The 17,090-nt window shown below is 41.5% G+C and overlaps 1 protein-coding gene across 4 annotated transcripts in view; it reads left to right on the forward strand.

Moving 5' to 3' along the window:
* The window catches only part of LOC139758369 (uncharacterized), a 402,449-nt gene that overhangs the window by 329,380 nt on the left and 55,979 nt on the right, over positions 1-17,090 (forward strand). For all 4 annotated transcript variants that reach the window (XM_071679670.1, XM_071679668.1, XM_071679671.1 and 1 more), the window contains exons 6-8: positions 1,279-1,422; positions 5,055-5,273; positions 9,763-9,975. In XM_071679670.1, the coding sequence (XP_071535771.1) occupies positions 1,279-1,422; positions 5,055-5,273; positions 9,763-9,975 (576 nt within the window). The remainder of the gene's footprint in view (positions 1-1,278; positions 1,423-5,054; positions 5,274-9,762; positions 9,976-17,090) is intronic.

A 17,090-nucleotide genomic window follows, 5' to 3' on the forward strand; every position in this document is an offset into this window, starting at 1 on the left:
ATATGTACAGAACAAGGAGGGAGAAGTGTGAGGAAGATAATATGAGGCAGGAGTGTTGTGGAGATTACGAATATGGGAGATATGGGGTGGAAGACTCTGGGGAAATTGGCATAGACCATGCAAGAAGGATATTTGTATGTAAAGAGAGACGCGGGAGAGAAGTATCCCCTCGCATCTTGCCCTTAGAAAACGGGGGTAAATACCAGGTTTGGGGATGGTTAGGGTAAATAATATATGGGGAGCTTGGATGGTGTAGGGTAAATATGGGGCTTAGATGGTTTAGGGTAAATATGTGTGGGGCTTGGATGGTTAGGGTAAATATAGCAGTTGGATGGTTAGGGTAAATATAATAATTGGATGGTTAGGGTAAATATAGCGGTTGGATGGTTAGGGTCAATATAGATTTTGAATATGTAAGGTAAATGTAAGGCTTGTATGCTTAAGGTAAATACAGCCCTTGATTTTTTGTTAAAGGTAAACATAGATCTTGAATGGTTTAGGGTTGATATAACGCTTAAACTGGTAAGGTAAATATAAAGTTTGAAGTGTTAAGTGTAAATAAGAACCAGCAAAGTCAAGGCTGCCACTGTGATGGTGTACCAGTTGGGGAGTTGGCTGGGTGGCTGGCTGCCTCCCTCGATGTGTTTCTTTCAACATTTGTGAGAGGAAGATGTGAAGTGTGAATGTTAGTCCTGTGTGTGTGTGTGTGTGTGTGTGTGTGTGTGTGTGGACTGAATGTTTACAGTGTTGTAGAGTGTGTGTTTGTGGTTTTGATACATTCATGTTGGATGTTCAGAACGTATTTGAGATGCTGTATATATAATCATTATTTCCTGTTACAGCCCTTACCATCACAACCTTACCTGTCACAGCCCTTACCTGTCAGAGCCCTTACCATCACAGCCCTTACCTGTCAGCCCTTACCTATCACAGCCCTTACCTGTCACAGCCCTTACCATCACAGCCTTTACCTGTCAGCCCTTACCTGTCACAGCCCTTACAATCACAACCTTACCTGTCAACCCTTAATTGCCACAGCCCTTACCATCACAACCTTACCTGTCAGCCCTTACCTGTTACAGCCCTTACCATCACAACCTTACCTGTTAGCCCTTAAATGCCACAGCCCTTACCACCACAGCCCTTACCTGTCACAACCCCCCTACTATGACTACCTCCACAGCCCTTACCACCTCACCCCTCACCTGTCACAGCCCTTACCACCATCACCACCATCATCACCATCACCACAGCCCTGAGCCCCTCCTCTGCCCCCAGGTAAGCAGCCCCGCAGCTTGTCGAACCTGTGCCCCATGGGTGACCCCCTGCTGGTGGACGAGAGCCAGAAGCGGCCCTTCCTGTGTGGCACCGAGCCCGGTAGACCCCAGTGCCCCACCATCTACAAGTGCCACGTCTCACCAGGTGAGTTCTGCAGTGCCACGTCTCTCCAGGTAGTCAGTCCCCTCACACACACGTCTCACAGGTAGTCCCCCCACCATCCCACACACACACGTCTCACCAGGTAGGTTAGTCCCCTCCCCCATACACGTCTCACAGGTAGTCCCCACACACACACGTCTCACCAGGTAGGTAGTCCCCCCTCGCACACACGTCTCACAGGTAGTCCCCCTCCCACACACACGTCTCACCAGGTAGGTTAGTCCTGCCCTGCCCCACCCCACCACGTCTTCATGCTCCTCCGGGCCATGCCTGTATCACCACCACCATCAGTGTTGCTCCTCCTTCCCCTCCGCCAACATTTACAGATATTTTCTTCCCGTATCAAATATGCAAATTACGTTTCGTCCCACCGTGACCCGGAGGGGGGGGGGGGGGGAGCAAGAGTTCACGAGACAGGTTCGTAGGCTACATGCACTCAGCCTTTAGGGGGGGAGGGTAGGGGGGTGAGAGTGTGTGTGTGTGTGTGTGTGTGTGTGTCTGTGTTGGAGCGGGGGGGGAGGTGGCGGGAGGAGGGGTTGTAGGCCCGGCGGGAGGGAGGTTTAAGTATGTGTGTGTGTGTGTGTGTGTGTGTGTGTGGCCGTCATTGTGTTACTACTGGTCGGGACAAAGCGAGGCGCGACAGGCCTTACAAAACACAGACGGAAAGCAAAAGTTTACACACACACACACACACACACACACACGAGACGGGACACCACGAGTGTAAAAGAAAAGAAAAAGAGAAAAAATGTCCCCATCACTCACAAAATCCTAATCACAGATGTGGTCATACGAGTGTAGAAGGAACCCTTCCTCACCCTCATTTACATATAGGTTACCACACCACACCGTGTCATCTCCTCAGTGCGGGAGCCACGTAGAAACGCTAGAGAAAGTCTAAAGGAATATGCATCAGGGATGGCCCTCCACAGCTGAGTGGAACGTTGTACAAAGAGCTGAGGGAAATATACATACCTACCACACCACACCACACCACCACACACCCTCACTTTCAAGAGGAGAATAAGAATTTTAGAATGAACACTTAAATTCCTGTGAACTATTTGACGATGTTGAAATAGATAGACTGGTTGTGTGAGGAGTTGAGGATAACAGAACACACCTGGGAGTTACGTTTGAGAAGTTTGCCCAAGGGAAAAAGAGGACTCATTCCTTGAGCAATAGACATGTGTACACTGAAAATTAAAGTCATGATCCTTCAATCTTGAGCAATAGACGTGTACAAAGAAAAGAAATTTGATAATCCTTCATTCTTGAGCAATAGACTTTTGTGTACAATGAAAATTAAAATCATGATCATTCATTCTTGAGCAGTAGACTTGTGTACAAAGAAAAAAAATCAAAATCCTTGTGCACAAAGATAAAAAAAAAAATAATCTTTCATTTTCGTGCAATAATCTAGGGGGAAAAAAAAATTTCCTAATCCTTCATAGTACAAAGATAAAATTTGAGCTCCAGCTTCCTTTAAGCGTAAAGCTACCTTTACTAGAACGTAAAAAAATATATACAATATCACACATAAGCTTTTACGCTCTCAGAACTTAGGTCACTTTTACTCCTAATGTTTCAAGTAAACATTTCTAGTATATTGGAAATGTCGAAGGTGAGAGAGAGAGAGAGAGAGAGAGAGAGAGAGAGAGAGAGAGAGAGAGAGAGAGAGAGAGAGAGAGAGACCAGGTCACCTTTATCCACCACTACCCACCACCTCCCCTCCTGACCCTGCCTGCAGCAGGTGGCCAGGGTGGGTGGGTGGGCGGTGGGTGGTGGGTGCTAAAAGTGTAGCGTAGGTCAGGGTGGGTCATCTATCACCAGAAAATTACTGGTGTCAGTAGAACATTCTCGTGGTGGTGGGGGGGGGGACGGGACGTGCTCTCTCTCTCTCTCTCTCTCTCTCTCTCTCTCTCTCTCTCTCTCTCTCTCTCTCTCTCTCTCTCTCTCTCTCTTTAACGGCCTAACCCCTGTGGCGCCCAGCAACCCCGCCAACAGTGTTCTATTTCTTTTCTTTTTCACTTTTTATATATAATTCTCGTCATGTTGGGCTTAAAGATATAGTCCTCTGTTGGTCGTATATATATATATTATATATATATATATATATATATATATATATATATATATATATATATATATATATATATTATATCTATATATATATGTTTTAATACATTTTCATGAAGTTAGGGGAAATCAGTAATGCTCTTATATATAAAACTTTAAAAAAAAAACTTAAAAAAGAAAACTTCAGGGGTCGTGTGGCAACGTGTGTTTACACCGCTTTTTTAAACGACTTCGTCATTTATTTTGTGCGATATTGTTACGGAAGACATTAACGCTTCCTCCTAATACTTTGTCTTCAATTTATGAGTTTGGAGCGATAACGTTGCCTTGTTCAAACCCGCTTGGGCCAACCCGCCATGAAGACTATGAGAGTGGGTTGCATTTTGCAATCTCTTTGACAATAGCAACATCATGTGCTGGATGCTGCCATGAACAGTTTACTGGGTGTACCACGACGACGACGACGACGAAGTCTGTCTACACTTGGTGTACCACACCCCCTAGCGTCTACGCCCACTCAGTGTACCGCGCCCCTAGCATCAACTTCCACTTAGTGTACCACACCCCTAGTATATAAACTTCCACTCAGTGTACCACGCTCCTAGCATCAACTTCCACTCAGTGTACCGCGCTCCTTAGCATATAAACTTCCATTCAGTGTACCACACCCCGAGCATCAACTTCCACTCAGTGTACCACACCCCTAGCATCAACTTCCACTCAGTGTACCGCACCCTTAGCATCAACTTCCACTCAGTGTACCACACCCCTAGCATCAACTTCCACTCAGTGTACCACACCCCTAGCATCAACTTTCACTCAGTGTACCAAACCCCTAGCATCAACTTCCACTCAGTGTACCACACCCCTAGCATCAACTTCCACTCAGTGTACCACACCTCAAGCATCAACTTCCACTCAGTGTACCGCGCCCTAGCATAAACTTCCACTCAGTGTACCACACCCCAAGCATAAACTTCCACTCAGTGTACCGTGCCCCTAGCTTATAAACTTCCACTCAGTGTACCGCGCCCCTAGCATAAACTTCCACTCAGTGTACCACACCCCAAGCATCAACTTCCACTCAGTGTACCACACCCCTAGCATATAAACTTCCACTCAGTGTACCACACCCCTAGCATATAAACTTCCACTCAGTGTACCACACCCCTAGCATCAACTTCCACTCAGTGTACCACACCCCAAGCATATAAACTTCCACTCAGTGTACCACGCCCCTAGCATCAACTTACACTCAGTGTACCATGCCCCTAGCATCAACTTACACTCAGTGTACCTTGCACCTAGCATCAACTTCCACTCAGTGTACCGTGCCCCTAGCTTATAAACTTCTACTCAGTGTACCTTGCTCCTAGCATCAACTTCCACTAAGTGTACCGCGCCATTTTGACATTAACCAACTCCATAATTCTACCGTTAGAGCGAGGCTTCAGCCTTACGTCCCCAGCCACCACCAAGACTGTTCTTAACCCACACCATCTTCTTCCCTTCCTCCTCCTCCTGCTGGTGAACAGGTCAGGACTACGGCGTCTGCTGCGCCGCCGTCGACCAGCTGCAGAAGCCGGGCCAGTGTCCCCTGGAGGGCGGGAGCTCCCTGGTGGGCGTGGGCGGCGAGGAAGAGGAGATGAGGTGCGGAGCCTCCTGCGTCCACGACTTCCAGTGCCCCTCCACGCAGAAGTGCTGCATCTCCGACATCTGTGGCCAGCACTGCGTCCTGCCGGCCAACACCACCGGTGAGTGAGTCGGGGGAAAGAAGGAAGGAAGGCGCCTTTTCCCTCCTCTTCCTTCTCTCTCCCCCGTCGCGCCGCGCATGCGCGTGACGTCACGTCTTGTTTTGACTGCGCCAATCTTGGACGCCCTCAAAGATCGTTGTCATTCCCTCATAATTCCACAAATATTGGGTAGGATTTTCACTAACCTAGTTGAAGCGTGGATTATTGAACTGTTTATTTATTCATTTATTGTACTTTGTCGCTGTCTCCCGCGTTGGCGAGGTAGCGCAAGGAAACAGACAAAAGAAATGGCCCAACCCTCCCACATAGACATGTATTTACATACACGTCCCACACACGCACATATACATCCCTATACATCTCAACGTATACATATATATATACACACACAGACATATACATATATACACATGTACATAATTCATACTGTCTGCACTTATTCATTCCCGTCGCTTGAGTTTGTTTAACATGATAATATGTATTTTGTTACGTCGGAAGTATGAAGACCAATTTGAATGGTGAACTATTCCCTGGGTCACATTTAGGGCTGTTTAACCACTCATTGTCTCTCGTGCCAGAAACACACTTCCATTGTGTTAGTTGACAGGCAACCACCTAATTACCGTATCTCTCCAAAAGCCAGGGAGTGACGTGTGATGTCCGTGAAGTTTATAAGCCAATTCCTTTTATGCATTGAACCCATTTTGTTTCTAATTATGCAAAATTAGATGTGAATTTTCAGCTATAATCTCTTAGGTCAGAGTTCATATCGTCACTATCGTCATTACTGACCAGTTACATGACCGAAATGGTCTGGTGATTAAGTTGGCTGTTCTATTCTGCTGTCGGGTTTTTTTTTTGGCCCTCATGTATGGGTCTTATTTCAGTAATTATAAGTGCTTACTGTTGTCAATATTAATTAGGATGACTATAATAATGTAGCTCCATGTTCAACAAATAGAACCCCGGTCAAACTTGGGTTCTAAATGATGTCTATCTACGAAAAATTAAACGTAAGTTAAGTGGTAGCCTAGTGTTAAACAAGCTGTTTGAATATTAATGCGTGTTTAGATGAGTTTCTATGTATTTTTTTTTTTTTTTTGCTTGTTTGCTGTCACCCTACATAGCAAATATGTCAGGCGAGCAAAGCGGAAAATTACAGCATTGGGAAACTTATTTTTTATCTTTTTTTTTAAGGGTGGGAGTTAGGTAGGCGTATTAGGACGGAGTTAGATAGGCGTGAGTTAACATTTCCTTTGCCTGGTGTGTCATGACGTATGTAATAGCACACTGGTATAACCCTACGTTATTTGCTAATACAAAATGGAAAATGTTGAGGTTTGGAACGACCCTGGAGGAAAGTCACATATAAAAATTGTGCCTCGTATCATAGTTTTAGTTGAGAGAGCAAAGATGGATTACAAGCACCTACACCTATGAATGCTGAAGCCATGTTGTTCCAAATTCATGAACTGCTTTTACACACACACACACAAAGGTGTTTTTTGGTCATGTAACCATATGTTGGGATTGTAGGAAGGATCATGTTAAGTAGACTGGTAGTAAGGTATGATTTGAAGGTGTAGACGCATCCAAGTCCTCGAGTTATACCTAAACGAGCAATTAAGTTGTTGGTAGACTAGTTTGATAAAGGAACATGTTTTTTTTGCTTTGTTTTCTTTTGGTTTTCTTGTTCTGAAAATGGTGGCCATAAAGTTGGATTGTGAAGATGAATACGGACTAAATTCTGCTTCAAGTAGTGCAAGAGTTGGTCTTAAATGTATTTTATTTTTCATCCCTTACGAGAATTATAGTCATAATACATACTGCAAACATACGAAAGAAGAAGCACCTCCATATTGGCCCGTGGCGAGACTGAGACAGACCCCTTTTCTTATTTTTGTTTTCTCTGTCTAGTTCAGTGACGGTCTCTTCTTTCAATTAGTCTTTTGGTTGTGCCATTTGCATACGTGTAGTTCTATATACTAATAAGCCTCAGGTTACTGTGAAGAACTTTAAACCAACACCACATTGGTGTGAGGTCTATTCTCATTTCATTTCGAGCAGCGTAGCTCTATTGGCATGTTGGACTGTTTTAAATATGTATTCGTCAAAGATTTCGCTTGGAAGTCCCTTCCTTCCCTCCATGGAGGCATGGCTTCTGGAAGGAGAAAGAGCGAAGTTATCCTAAACTTCTTTCCCCTCCCTCCCTTTTCGTATGAAGTTGTTTCCTTGGTCTAATGATTAATTTTGTTCCGTCTTCTCTTGGTGGGATCTCTCGCGTCTTGGCTTAGGGGTGTCTTTGAAGGTAAGTTTTTTTTATAGACCCAGGAATACTGATGATGGGGAATGGGGGTCTTATTAGCGAATTGTCAGTATGGTGGGTCAGTATGGGGTCAGTATGGTGGCTGATATGATTTTTCTTAAAAAAAATTTAAATGTTGCAAAGACCGGTTTTGTGTCTGTCTTCTTGCACAGCATCCAGCCTTTTGCATTAACTTCAATATTATCATATATTATAACCTTCAAAAGCTCAATTTTTTTTTTTATTATGAGCGTTTTGTACACTACAGTTTTATTTCTAGAATACATTACTTTCCATTCGATCTATTTTTCTGTATCATGAGTAAAAATTTTAGGACTGGAGTCTAGATGATTTATTCCAGTTCTAGATCATTCTAGATACACTTAAGTACACACACACACTGCCATTAATTTACTTTAACAGCTTAACTATACATTCCTCATCATTAGGATGGTGGTGAAGGGGGAGGCACAGGCCTCGCAGTACCCCTCGTTAACTGAGAATTGGGTCGTTAATGACGTAAGTGGAAGTTTCGGTAATTATTTACTCTCCTCGCACCACCGTATTTTGCATATTTATCGACTTCCCACGAGGGAAAGTTGTTGCAGTGGTCGTGAGTGGGGGAAAAAAAAGAAAAAAAATTGTATTTGTGACGTAAGGTGAAGAAGACGAATATTCGAGAATATTCACTGAGTAAAAGAATATCTGGCAATGTCGTGTATGAGACCTGTTTCTCATGCCCTTTTGTTATTCGTGTGGATCATATTCTTGGTCAAAGAATTAAAAAAAGATATAGATGATTCTCCTATATTTTAGCTTTTTGATTATTTTTGATGTGCCTGGGTTTATTTTTAGTTATCTAGTTATTAGATTATTTCAGTATCTCATATCTTTAATGATGGTAGTGGACCTTTCTACATTTTCTTTTTTTTATCCGATTTCTTAATCAAAATGGACGTTTCTCTCTTGAGTGCAACAAGGTAAGTAAATGATGGCCATAATAATTTCCAATTCTCTATGTAACTTCTTGCAGATTATAAACATGAAATTCCAGTATTGACTCTTGTGTACTCTCTCACTTATTTGCTCTGTCTCTTCCTCCTCCTCTTCTATTGCTGATTGATTTTGCTAATTATATGGAAGCCTTCCCCTCCCCCTTCCTCCAAATTACAAGTTAAGTTGTCTGAATGAGCCCCATGAACTCATTCCAGCAATATATAGTTTTATGCAAATTTGTTTATTAAGTGTGTGTGTGTCTCTCTCTCTCTCCCTCTCAGCTATTTGCTCTCTCTCTCTCTCTCTCTCTCTCTCTCTCTCTCTCTCTCTCTCTCTCTCTCTCTCTCTCTGCTTCCCCTTACATTGATGATTATCTTTTATTATTCATAGAACATCCCTCTTTCATATATATATATATATATATATATATATATATATATATATATATATATATATATATATACACACACACACAGTTGGCCTTAAAGGTAGTAATTTCTTATGAGCTCCAGAATCCATTCCCATCCCCTTACGTCTGTCTCTTTTAATTACCTTTTTTACTTTGAAAATGTCTTGGTGTGTGGATCGTGAGGGCTAGGCTGTGTTAGCGAACGAAATACATCGTAGTAACAAGACGTGCAGTTAGCAAAGGGTGGATGTCGAAGTCTATTTTTCATCATGCCTGGTTGGATCCAACTCTATTTCTATAACTGTTTTAAAGATATCCATTTACGAGGAGTTTTTTTTTTTCTTTCTTTTTAGGTATTTCGTGACGTATGTGTTCCACTAATCTATTTTGGACTGTCTCCTCACAACTCCTCTCTGGTTCTCCTTTCATCTCCTCCCCTTCCTTCCTTCCCTTCCTTCTTTCCCCTTCCCACTCCCTCTCTACCATTCTCGTCCACTTCTCCCTTCCTGTCATTTCTCATCCTCACCCTCCTCCCTTCTCCTCCTCGCCTCTTCCACCTATTCCTTATTCCCTCTGTATTGCCCCCCACACACATTCCCTCCATATCCCATCTCCCGTGCCCATTTACCCCCCTTCCTCCTCCTCCATCCCTCCACCCACAACAGGATCAACCCAAGCCATGGCTCTAGCATTGTCATATCCAAACGTGTGTTAACTCTTTCTTTTGACCCGGACTCTTGGTTATTATCTAATCTTCCCTCTTATCTCGCCTCCGTCAGCGTGCCTGCAGCAGAGGATGATCGCCGAGCTGCTGGTGGTGGCGGAGCGGGAGGGGAAGGGCTACGTCCCGCAGTGCGAGGAGCAAGGTGGTCAGTACAGCGCGCGCCAGTGCTCCCGTAACGGTCTTATCTGCTGGTGCGTCGACCCCGAGGGTAACAAGCTCCCACGCACCTTAGGCGCCGCCCACGAGGTCAACTGTCATGACCTGCCAGGTGAGTACCTCCCTGGGGGTGTTGTGGGGGGAGAAGCGCGGGGGAGGAGGAAGGTGGTGGAGGTGCACTTCCTCCTCCTCCTCCTCCGCTTCCCGCGGATGTGACGTGTACAGTGGGAGTAAATTTAGAAATGCTACATTTTCTGCATGTCTTTCATTTCTCTTTTATTAATGTCTTTTACGTATGATTGCATATATTTATTTTATTATCTAACGTTATTTCAGATTACTGAGGATTCCTCGGAACTAGTTTTTTAGCGTATTTGTGAACGTTTGTCCGCCATATTGGTGCGAACGGTTAAAATTCGCTTGTACGGAAATATTTAATGTCGACTCTCATTCGCTTCTTCGTAACAGAATATATCATGACTATTGTATCATTTACGAAGAAAATGATGGGAAGGATTTTCCTGTAAAAGCAGAAAATCCAAAGATGGAGTAATGCAAATCCGTACTGGATAATCATCGTGGCCTTGGCAACTGCTTGGCCCGCCATTGCTCTCTGAGGATTAACATGAAAACAGAGCAGATAGAAACCCCGTGAATTGTAATATTCTCAATTAAATTCCGAATATCCATTGACCCAGTTCTTTTTAACATTTTGAGAATTTTTTTAATATCTTGAGAATTAAGTCTCAAATTAGTTTCTTCTGAGGAAGGCGTTAGAACAAATTCCCGGGGTACTTAATACCCGTGTGGAAATGAGTTATTGTTTTACAGAATTAAATATTGAAAAAAATAACTAACAGACCAATAAATAAATCTAATAGGACCAATAAATTAATTAGTCATATCAATACCCAGGCAATTAATTGGTACTGTGACGTGGTATGTAATCAAGTTGGCGAACAATTTAGTGGAGTAAAAAAAAAAATGTCTTGAGTCGGTTGTGTCTGAATAGATAATTCCTTCATGCCGATAGATTTGACAGTTTCGAATATAATTAATGTAACTGTAAGAGGTGTTTGATGCTGTTAATCTCCCTTAATCATCGTGAGATTAATGTCTTAAGAGTGAAAGCCTTATTGTCCGGGCTAAGTCTGCTGGCTCTTCCAAGCGCTCAGACTCTCGTACGCTCGCATCCCGTCGGCCATGACAGTAATCCACAGAGGGGGGATTTTTAGGCTGATGAACAAAGGGATTTTGAAAGGATGGTTTACGTCGTTAGTAGCAGCGGCGGCGCCCCGATGGCAATGGCACACTAATTCTATACCCATCCCACTCTCATGTACCTGCATCGACCGGTAAATCCCTTTATAAATCCCCTATACCTGCATCGACCGGTAAATCCCTTTGTATATCCCCTATACCTACATCGACCGGTAAATCCCTTTATAAATCCCCTATACCTACATCGACCGGTAAATCCCTTTATAAATCCCCTGTACCTGCATCGACCGGTAAATCCCTTTATGAAATCCTTTTTTTGTCAGTATTTTATCCGAGTATATTGAACTGGGTGTTCAACAGTGGGATTTACATCTAGAGATAATTTTTACCCGGGAACTTTGATATTTACGTTCAATATTACCCAGGGATTTTGATATTTACACCCGGGCTTTTGTTAATATCGTTTGGGATTATTAGATACAGAACAAGGCCAGTTGAGATACACGAACCTCATATCTGAAAGAAAATAAAGAAGTAAAAGGGGAAATATTACGATCGAAACGACATCATTGTTTCGCTAGGAAACTCGAATCAAATTCATAATGTTACTTTTATTGTGATTTTTGTTGTCAGTATATTATCTATTTTTTTTTTTGTCATTGTGTATTTATATAGACAGTCCCCCAACGGCGTCGGTAAAACGGGTAATTTTGGAAGCGGCAAAATAGCGACGTTCATAGCTGAAGAAATAAGCCTAGTATTCTTGAAAGAAATGCCATTCCTTCCTCCTGGCGCACCAGGAACGTATCTTTATTATTCTTTTTTACTCATATTTACGTTACGTAAAAGAAAAATAAAATCTCACCAGGCGTCTCTATTTTAAGTGAAAAAAAAGAAAAAAATTCGAGCATCATCGTAAGGGTTCGTTGCCAGCCAGCCATCTCCCGCCGCCGCCGCCATCTTGATCAATCACCACAAGGCGGGAAAAGTAACACTACATTGTTTCATCAATTTAGCTGTCACGGTTATTTTTTTTTTTTCCCCACGTGGGCCAGCCAGTGAATTTATCTCGTTCGTTACTCGGTGCAGTAGACCTGCCATCGATTCTAGGCAAATATACGGGAGCGGGATAAAAACTCTTTATTGCACTTGGCTACGCTTCCTCCCGTCATGCATCCTCATACGAGAGTAGAAACTACTCACCTAAAAACGTGAATATATTAACTCCTCGTCTCTCTCTCTCTCTCTCTCTCTCTCTCTCTCTCTCTCTCTCTCTCTCTCTCTCTCTCTCTCTCTCATTGCGTATTCAGCCATCGCAGAAAACGTCTTATATCCCTAATTGTCTTTTTGAGGAAAGAATTGAACTTCCGTATTTAAGTCTCTCTCTCTCTCTCTCTCTCTCTCTCTCTCTCTCTCTCTCTCTCTCTCTCTCTCTCTCTCTCTCTCTCTCTCTCTCTCTTGCATTCTTCTCACCCACTGTACGAACCCCACAGATAATATTTTTTTCTCCAGTTTATTATTATATTATAATTATCTTTCCAGTCTTAGGGGTTTTTTTTTTTCAAATTGAATTTTTTGTGAATTTATTTTGGAAGGGTAGGAAACACAAGCCAGTGTTCACAGAGGGAAAAATTTCCATCTAGCCCAGTGGAGTTTGATGATGAACACAATGGAATTATTATTATATATATATATTTTTTTTCATCCTCGCCACATCGAGTGGTTGGTTGATACGCCGACAAAGTTTTATTGGTGTTATGAAATGATTATGACAGCAAATGTGTGAGTCAGTTGGGGAAAAAATAGATAATCCCCTGTGAATTTGCAGATATTTTTTTTTCCTTTTTTTCCCCTGTGAATTTGCAGATATATTTTTTTTTTCCTTTTTTTCCCCTGTAAATTTGCAGATTTTTTTTTCCTTTTTGTCCCCTGTGAATTTGCAGTAATTTTTTTCCTTTTTTCCGTGAATTTGCAGATATTTTTGTCCTTTTTTCCCGTGAATTTGCAGTAATTTTTTTTCCTTTTTCCGTGAATTTGCAGATATTTTTTCTTTTTTTCCCTGCGAATTTACAGATTTTTTCTTTTTCCTTTTTTTTGAGGGGGGGGGGGATGAAACTCGTTTTCGTCGGTGTTAGCCAGGATCCCATTTTCGTTGGTGGTCCCATGAATCTTTTTTTGCTATAGGCTGTGAACACGGATTTCGTTTTCGGTGGAGTTGGCGTGGATACCGTTTTCCTTCGTGTTAGCAGTACTTATCCCATTTTCGATATGGGTGCTACGGACGCCGTTTTCGTTAGTCACCAGTGTTCCCGTTTTCGCTAATGTTAAGTCTCAACATAATTCCTGTTACTGTAGTTTGAAAATAGATTTTAAAAAAAGAAAAAGCCTCACCAAATGTATATAGATTTTTATAGCATTCCCCCCCCTTAAGAGGATTTCAGAACTGAATGAAATGCCAACAGAGTCCATATAATAATCTACTGTGTTCGAAAAAAAATAAAATATGTCCGCCCTTCCCCCCATGCATTAACACGGGAATATCACTTCCAATTTTTGTACTTTATACCATCTCTTCTAGAAAAAAAAAAAAAGAAGAAATATTAGCATCCTCAGACGTCTGGGCCATGGCGTTGGCAAAGGTTTCTTAAAAGTATTTTAAGATCCATGTTTTGAATCCAGCGGGGGTCTTGATTTGGATGAAGCGAGATGCTGATTTGATATGTTGCTGGAAAACACCCGCCTAATCGGAGGGGGGTTTGAAATCTCACATGTACCGCGCCTCCCTTAATATTTATCGTGAAGCACAGAAATGGCAAAAAGAAAAAAGAGAGAACAGATTCACCCCCCCTTTTTTTTTTAAATGGTTATTAGAAATGGTTATTATTAGCTTTGTATTCACCCATGCCCGTTTACATAATGGCGACCGCCTCTTCCCGTCCAAATCTCATCCGTTGATTCCACGGGCAAAAATGACATATTTCTCTCTCTCTCTCTCTCTCTCTCTCTCTCTCTCTCTCTCTCTCTCTCTCTCTCTCTCTCTCTCTCTCTCTCCCGCCTACAGCAATTGTGGCAATTATTGTTCCCGCCATTCCAGTCATCCCCTTCACTTTTTTTTTTTATCCCACCCATTTTTTTTCCCCTGCAAAACAATCGGGGTAACTACATAGCGCTGACCCAGTCGCATATATATATATATATATATATATATATATATATATATATATATATATATATATATATATATATATATTCCAAACCTAGTTCTGGCGTGGAAATTTCTTTTTTTTATGGCGGACAGTTCGTATGATTTTATAAATAGCGCTCACTCGTGTAACTGCTTGTATGTATATATACACACCTCTGTAAAACGGATTAAAAATAAATTCATTTACTTTGTGTCGTTATCGTAATAGAATGCACGAGATTTGATGATAATTATTATTATGTATATGTATGATATATGCTTGTGCGCATGCACGTGCGCAAGCGAATGTGTGTATATATATATATATATATATATATATATATATATATATATATATATATATATATATATGTTTCCATGCTAGGTTAGGTCAGAGCCAATTAAACCTCCCAACTGTCTGGTTCGAGATGGACTAAGGTCTCAACCACCTCCTCGACCGTTACCAATTTGATAAATTGCTTTTGACTTTGTGAAAAGATGGACCGCTTGTAACTTAACACGAATTGATTGGAATTAAGCTGTCAAGTAGAATGCTGTATATATATATATTCCGGCCATTGTCATCCACGAATATTGCTTGGCTTGTCGGCAACACTGCCCTCGTAAAATGTATTATACCTTTCTTTCTTTCTTTTTCTTTTTAATTTTAATCAACCTTGAGTATTTCAAAAGCTCCATTGTTTAGGAACCATTCCATCCAGCTAAATGTGTGAGGTGTTATTTCGAATGGTACTTCTAAAGTATAAGTGACTTTTTAAGTTTTGTTCAGCCCTTTTTTTTTTTTTTTTTTCAATATACGTCATCGGTAGGTCAAGGGTCATTAAGCCAGAAAATCGCCCGATTTGATCAGGATATTGATGTTCATTGACGTCATCGTTTCGTCATAGTAGTTGAGAGTTTCTGTGACTCCGGTAAATGTGATGTTAGGGGTTCAGAAATCAGGGAAAATGTGACGTTTGGGTTCAGAAATCAGGGAAAATGTGACGTTTGGGTTCAGAAATCAGGGAAAATGTGACGTTTGAGTTCAGAAATCAGGGAAAATGAGACGTTTGGGTTCAGAAATCAGGGAACATATGACGTTAGGGTTTAGAAATCAGGGAAAATGTGACGTTTGGGTTCAGAAATCAGGGAAAATGTGACGTTTGGGTTCAGAAATCAGGGAACATATGACGTTAGGGTTTAGAAATCAGGGAAAATGTGACGCTCGACTTCAGAAATCAGGGTAAATGTGACGTTAGGGTTCACCAATGTCTCAAACCTTACAAGCCCATCAGAGCAAAATGTGTAGCGTAGCCATAAGATAACAGAGGCAATAAATAAAAGAAAAAAAAGAAAGGTTAACCAAATGTGTAGCGTAGCCTTAAGATAACAGAGGCAATAAAGAAAAAAAGGTTTAACCAAATGTGTAGCGTAGCCTTAAGATAACAGAGGCAATAAAAAAAAAAAAAGGAAAAAAGAAAGGTTGACCAAACATTGTGTGGGATAATATCCGTCTTGTCCCCCTAGTAACCCAGTGACGTCAGGGGATAAGCGAAACGTCATAACATGGCCGTCAGGTCGACCGTGAGAACACCCTTGAATATATTGCCATGATATGCTGACGTCAATGGAAGGTCTCGTATTGAACCAGCGGGACTGTACAAGGGCTCGTTGTCCCTTGGCAAAAACACCTCTCTGGTGTCACCACCACTTCATATAGAATTGTTACTGCTAACTCTAGATATAGAGCTTAAACACACACGATGGGTTACCAGGGAAAGAAAAAAATATAGAGCGGGGCTTAAAGCCGGTCTTTTAACTAACTTGGAAATGTGAGAGAGGTACATTATTTGACTGTGTACATTTAAGCCATATCAGGGAAGCGTAGAAGTAATTTGTTACCTTTTCCTGACTTAGGTTAGAAAAATGATTTGTAGGTTGGAATAAGTAATTTGTTACCCTTGGAAAAATGATTTGTATCGTAGGTTGGAATAAGTAATTTGTTACCTTTTCCTGACTTAGGTTAGAAAAATGATTTGTATCGTAGGTTGGAATTGGCTTGAGAGATGAAGGTTGGAAAGATAATTTGTATCGTAGGTTGGAATTGGCTTTAACGAGATAAGGGCGCGAGCCATGGAAGAGGAAAATGAAAAATCTCTGGAACTTTTTGAGAACTTAAACTTATCATTTTCAAGGGACGACAATTACCCTAATTTCAGTGTTACTTTATGAAATATGTGTCACTCTTTTGGTGTGCTCTCCTAGTTCAATTGGTGAAAGTCCCTGGGAAAGGAAGTATTTCATCTTTATTGTAGGAATTGTATTCGGACTTGATATTAAATGGCAAGATTTCATATGTTCAAAGTGATGAAGAATGTCTTACTTTTAAGTTACATTTCAACGGGAGGTGTACAAAAGATTGTAATAATGATAGGTTTCGGAAAATACAGAAATTTGATGGATGTCGCCCTTAGATAATTTAAGTTAAGGGTATCAGTCACCCAGTTGATTTTTATCATTCATTTTCAGAGTATATAGCCAAATATTAGTTCATTTTCTGTCCCCCTACCCACTTAGGAGTTATTGCCATGGAAGAGAGGGGAAAAAAAGATTTTAAGAATTACTTTGCGTCGTTTTATAACTTTGAACGAGGTGTATTGATACAGACATTCGTTAATATTCGTAAAAGGTGGGGGGGGCCTTCATATCCAGTTTTACATTATAAAAGAAAGAACTGAATTCCACGTATCGCATGAACATAGTGAGGTACTCTGCCCAGAGTTCACATGAGTCACACGTGAAGCTTCGTAGAAGGGTTCGTT

Source organism: Panulirus ornatus, chromosome 30, assembly GCF_036320965.1.
Source record: "Panulirus ornatus isolate Po-2019 chromosome 30, ASM3632096v1, whole genome shotgun sequence".
In the NCBI taxonomy this organism is placed as follows: domain Eukaryota; kingdom Metazoa; phylum Arthropoda; class Malacostraca; order Decapoda; family Palinuridae; genus Panulirus; species Panulirus ornatus.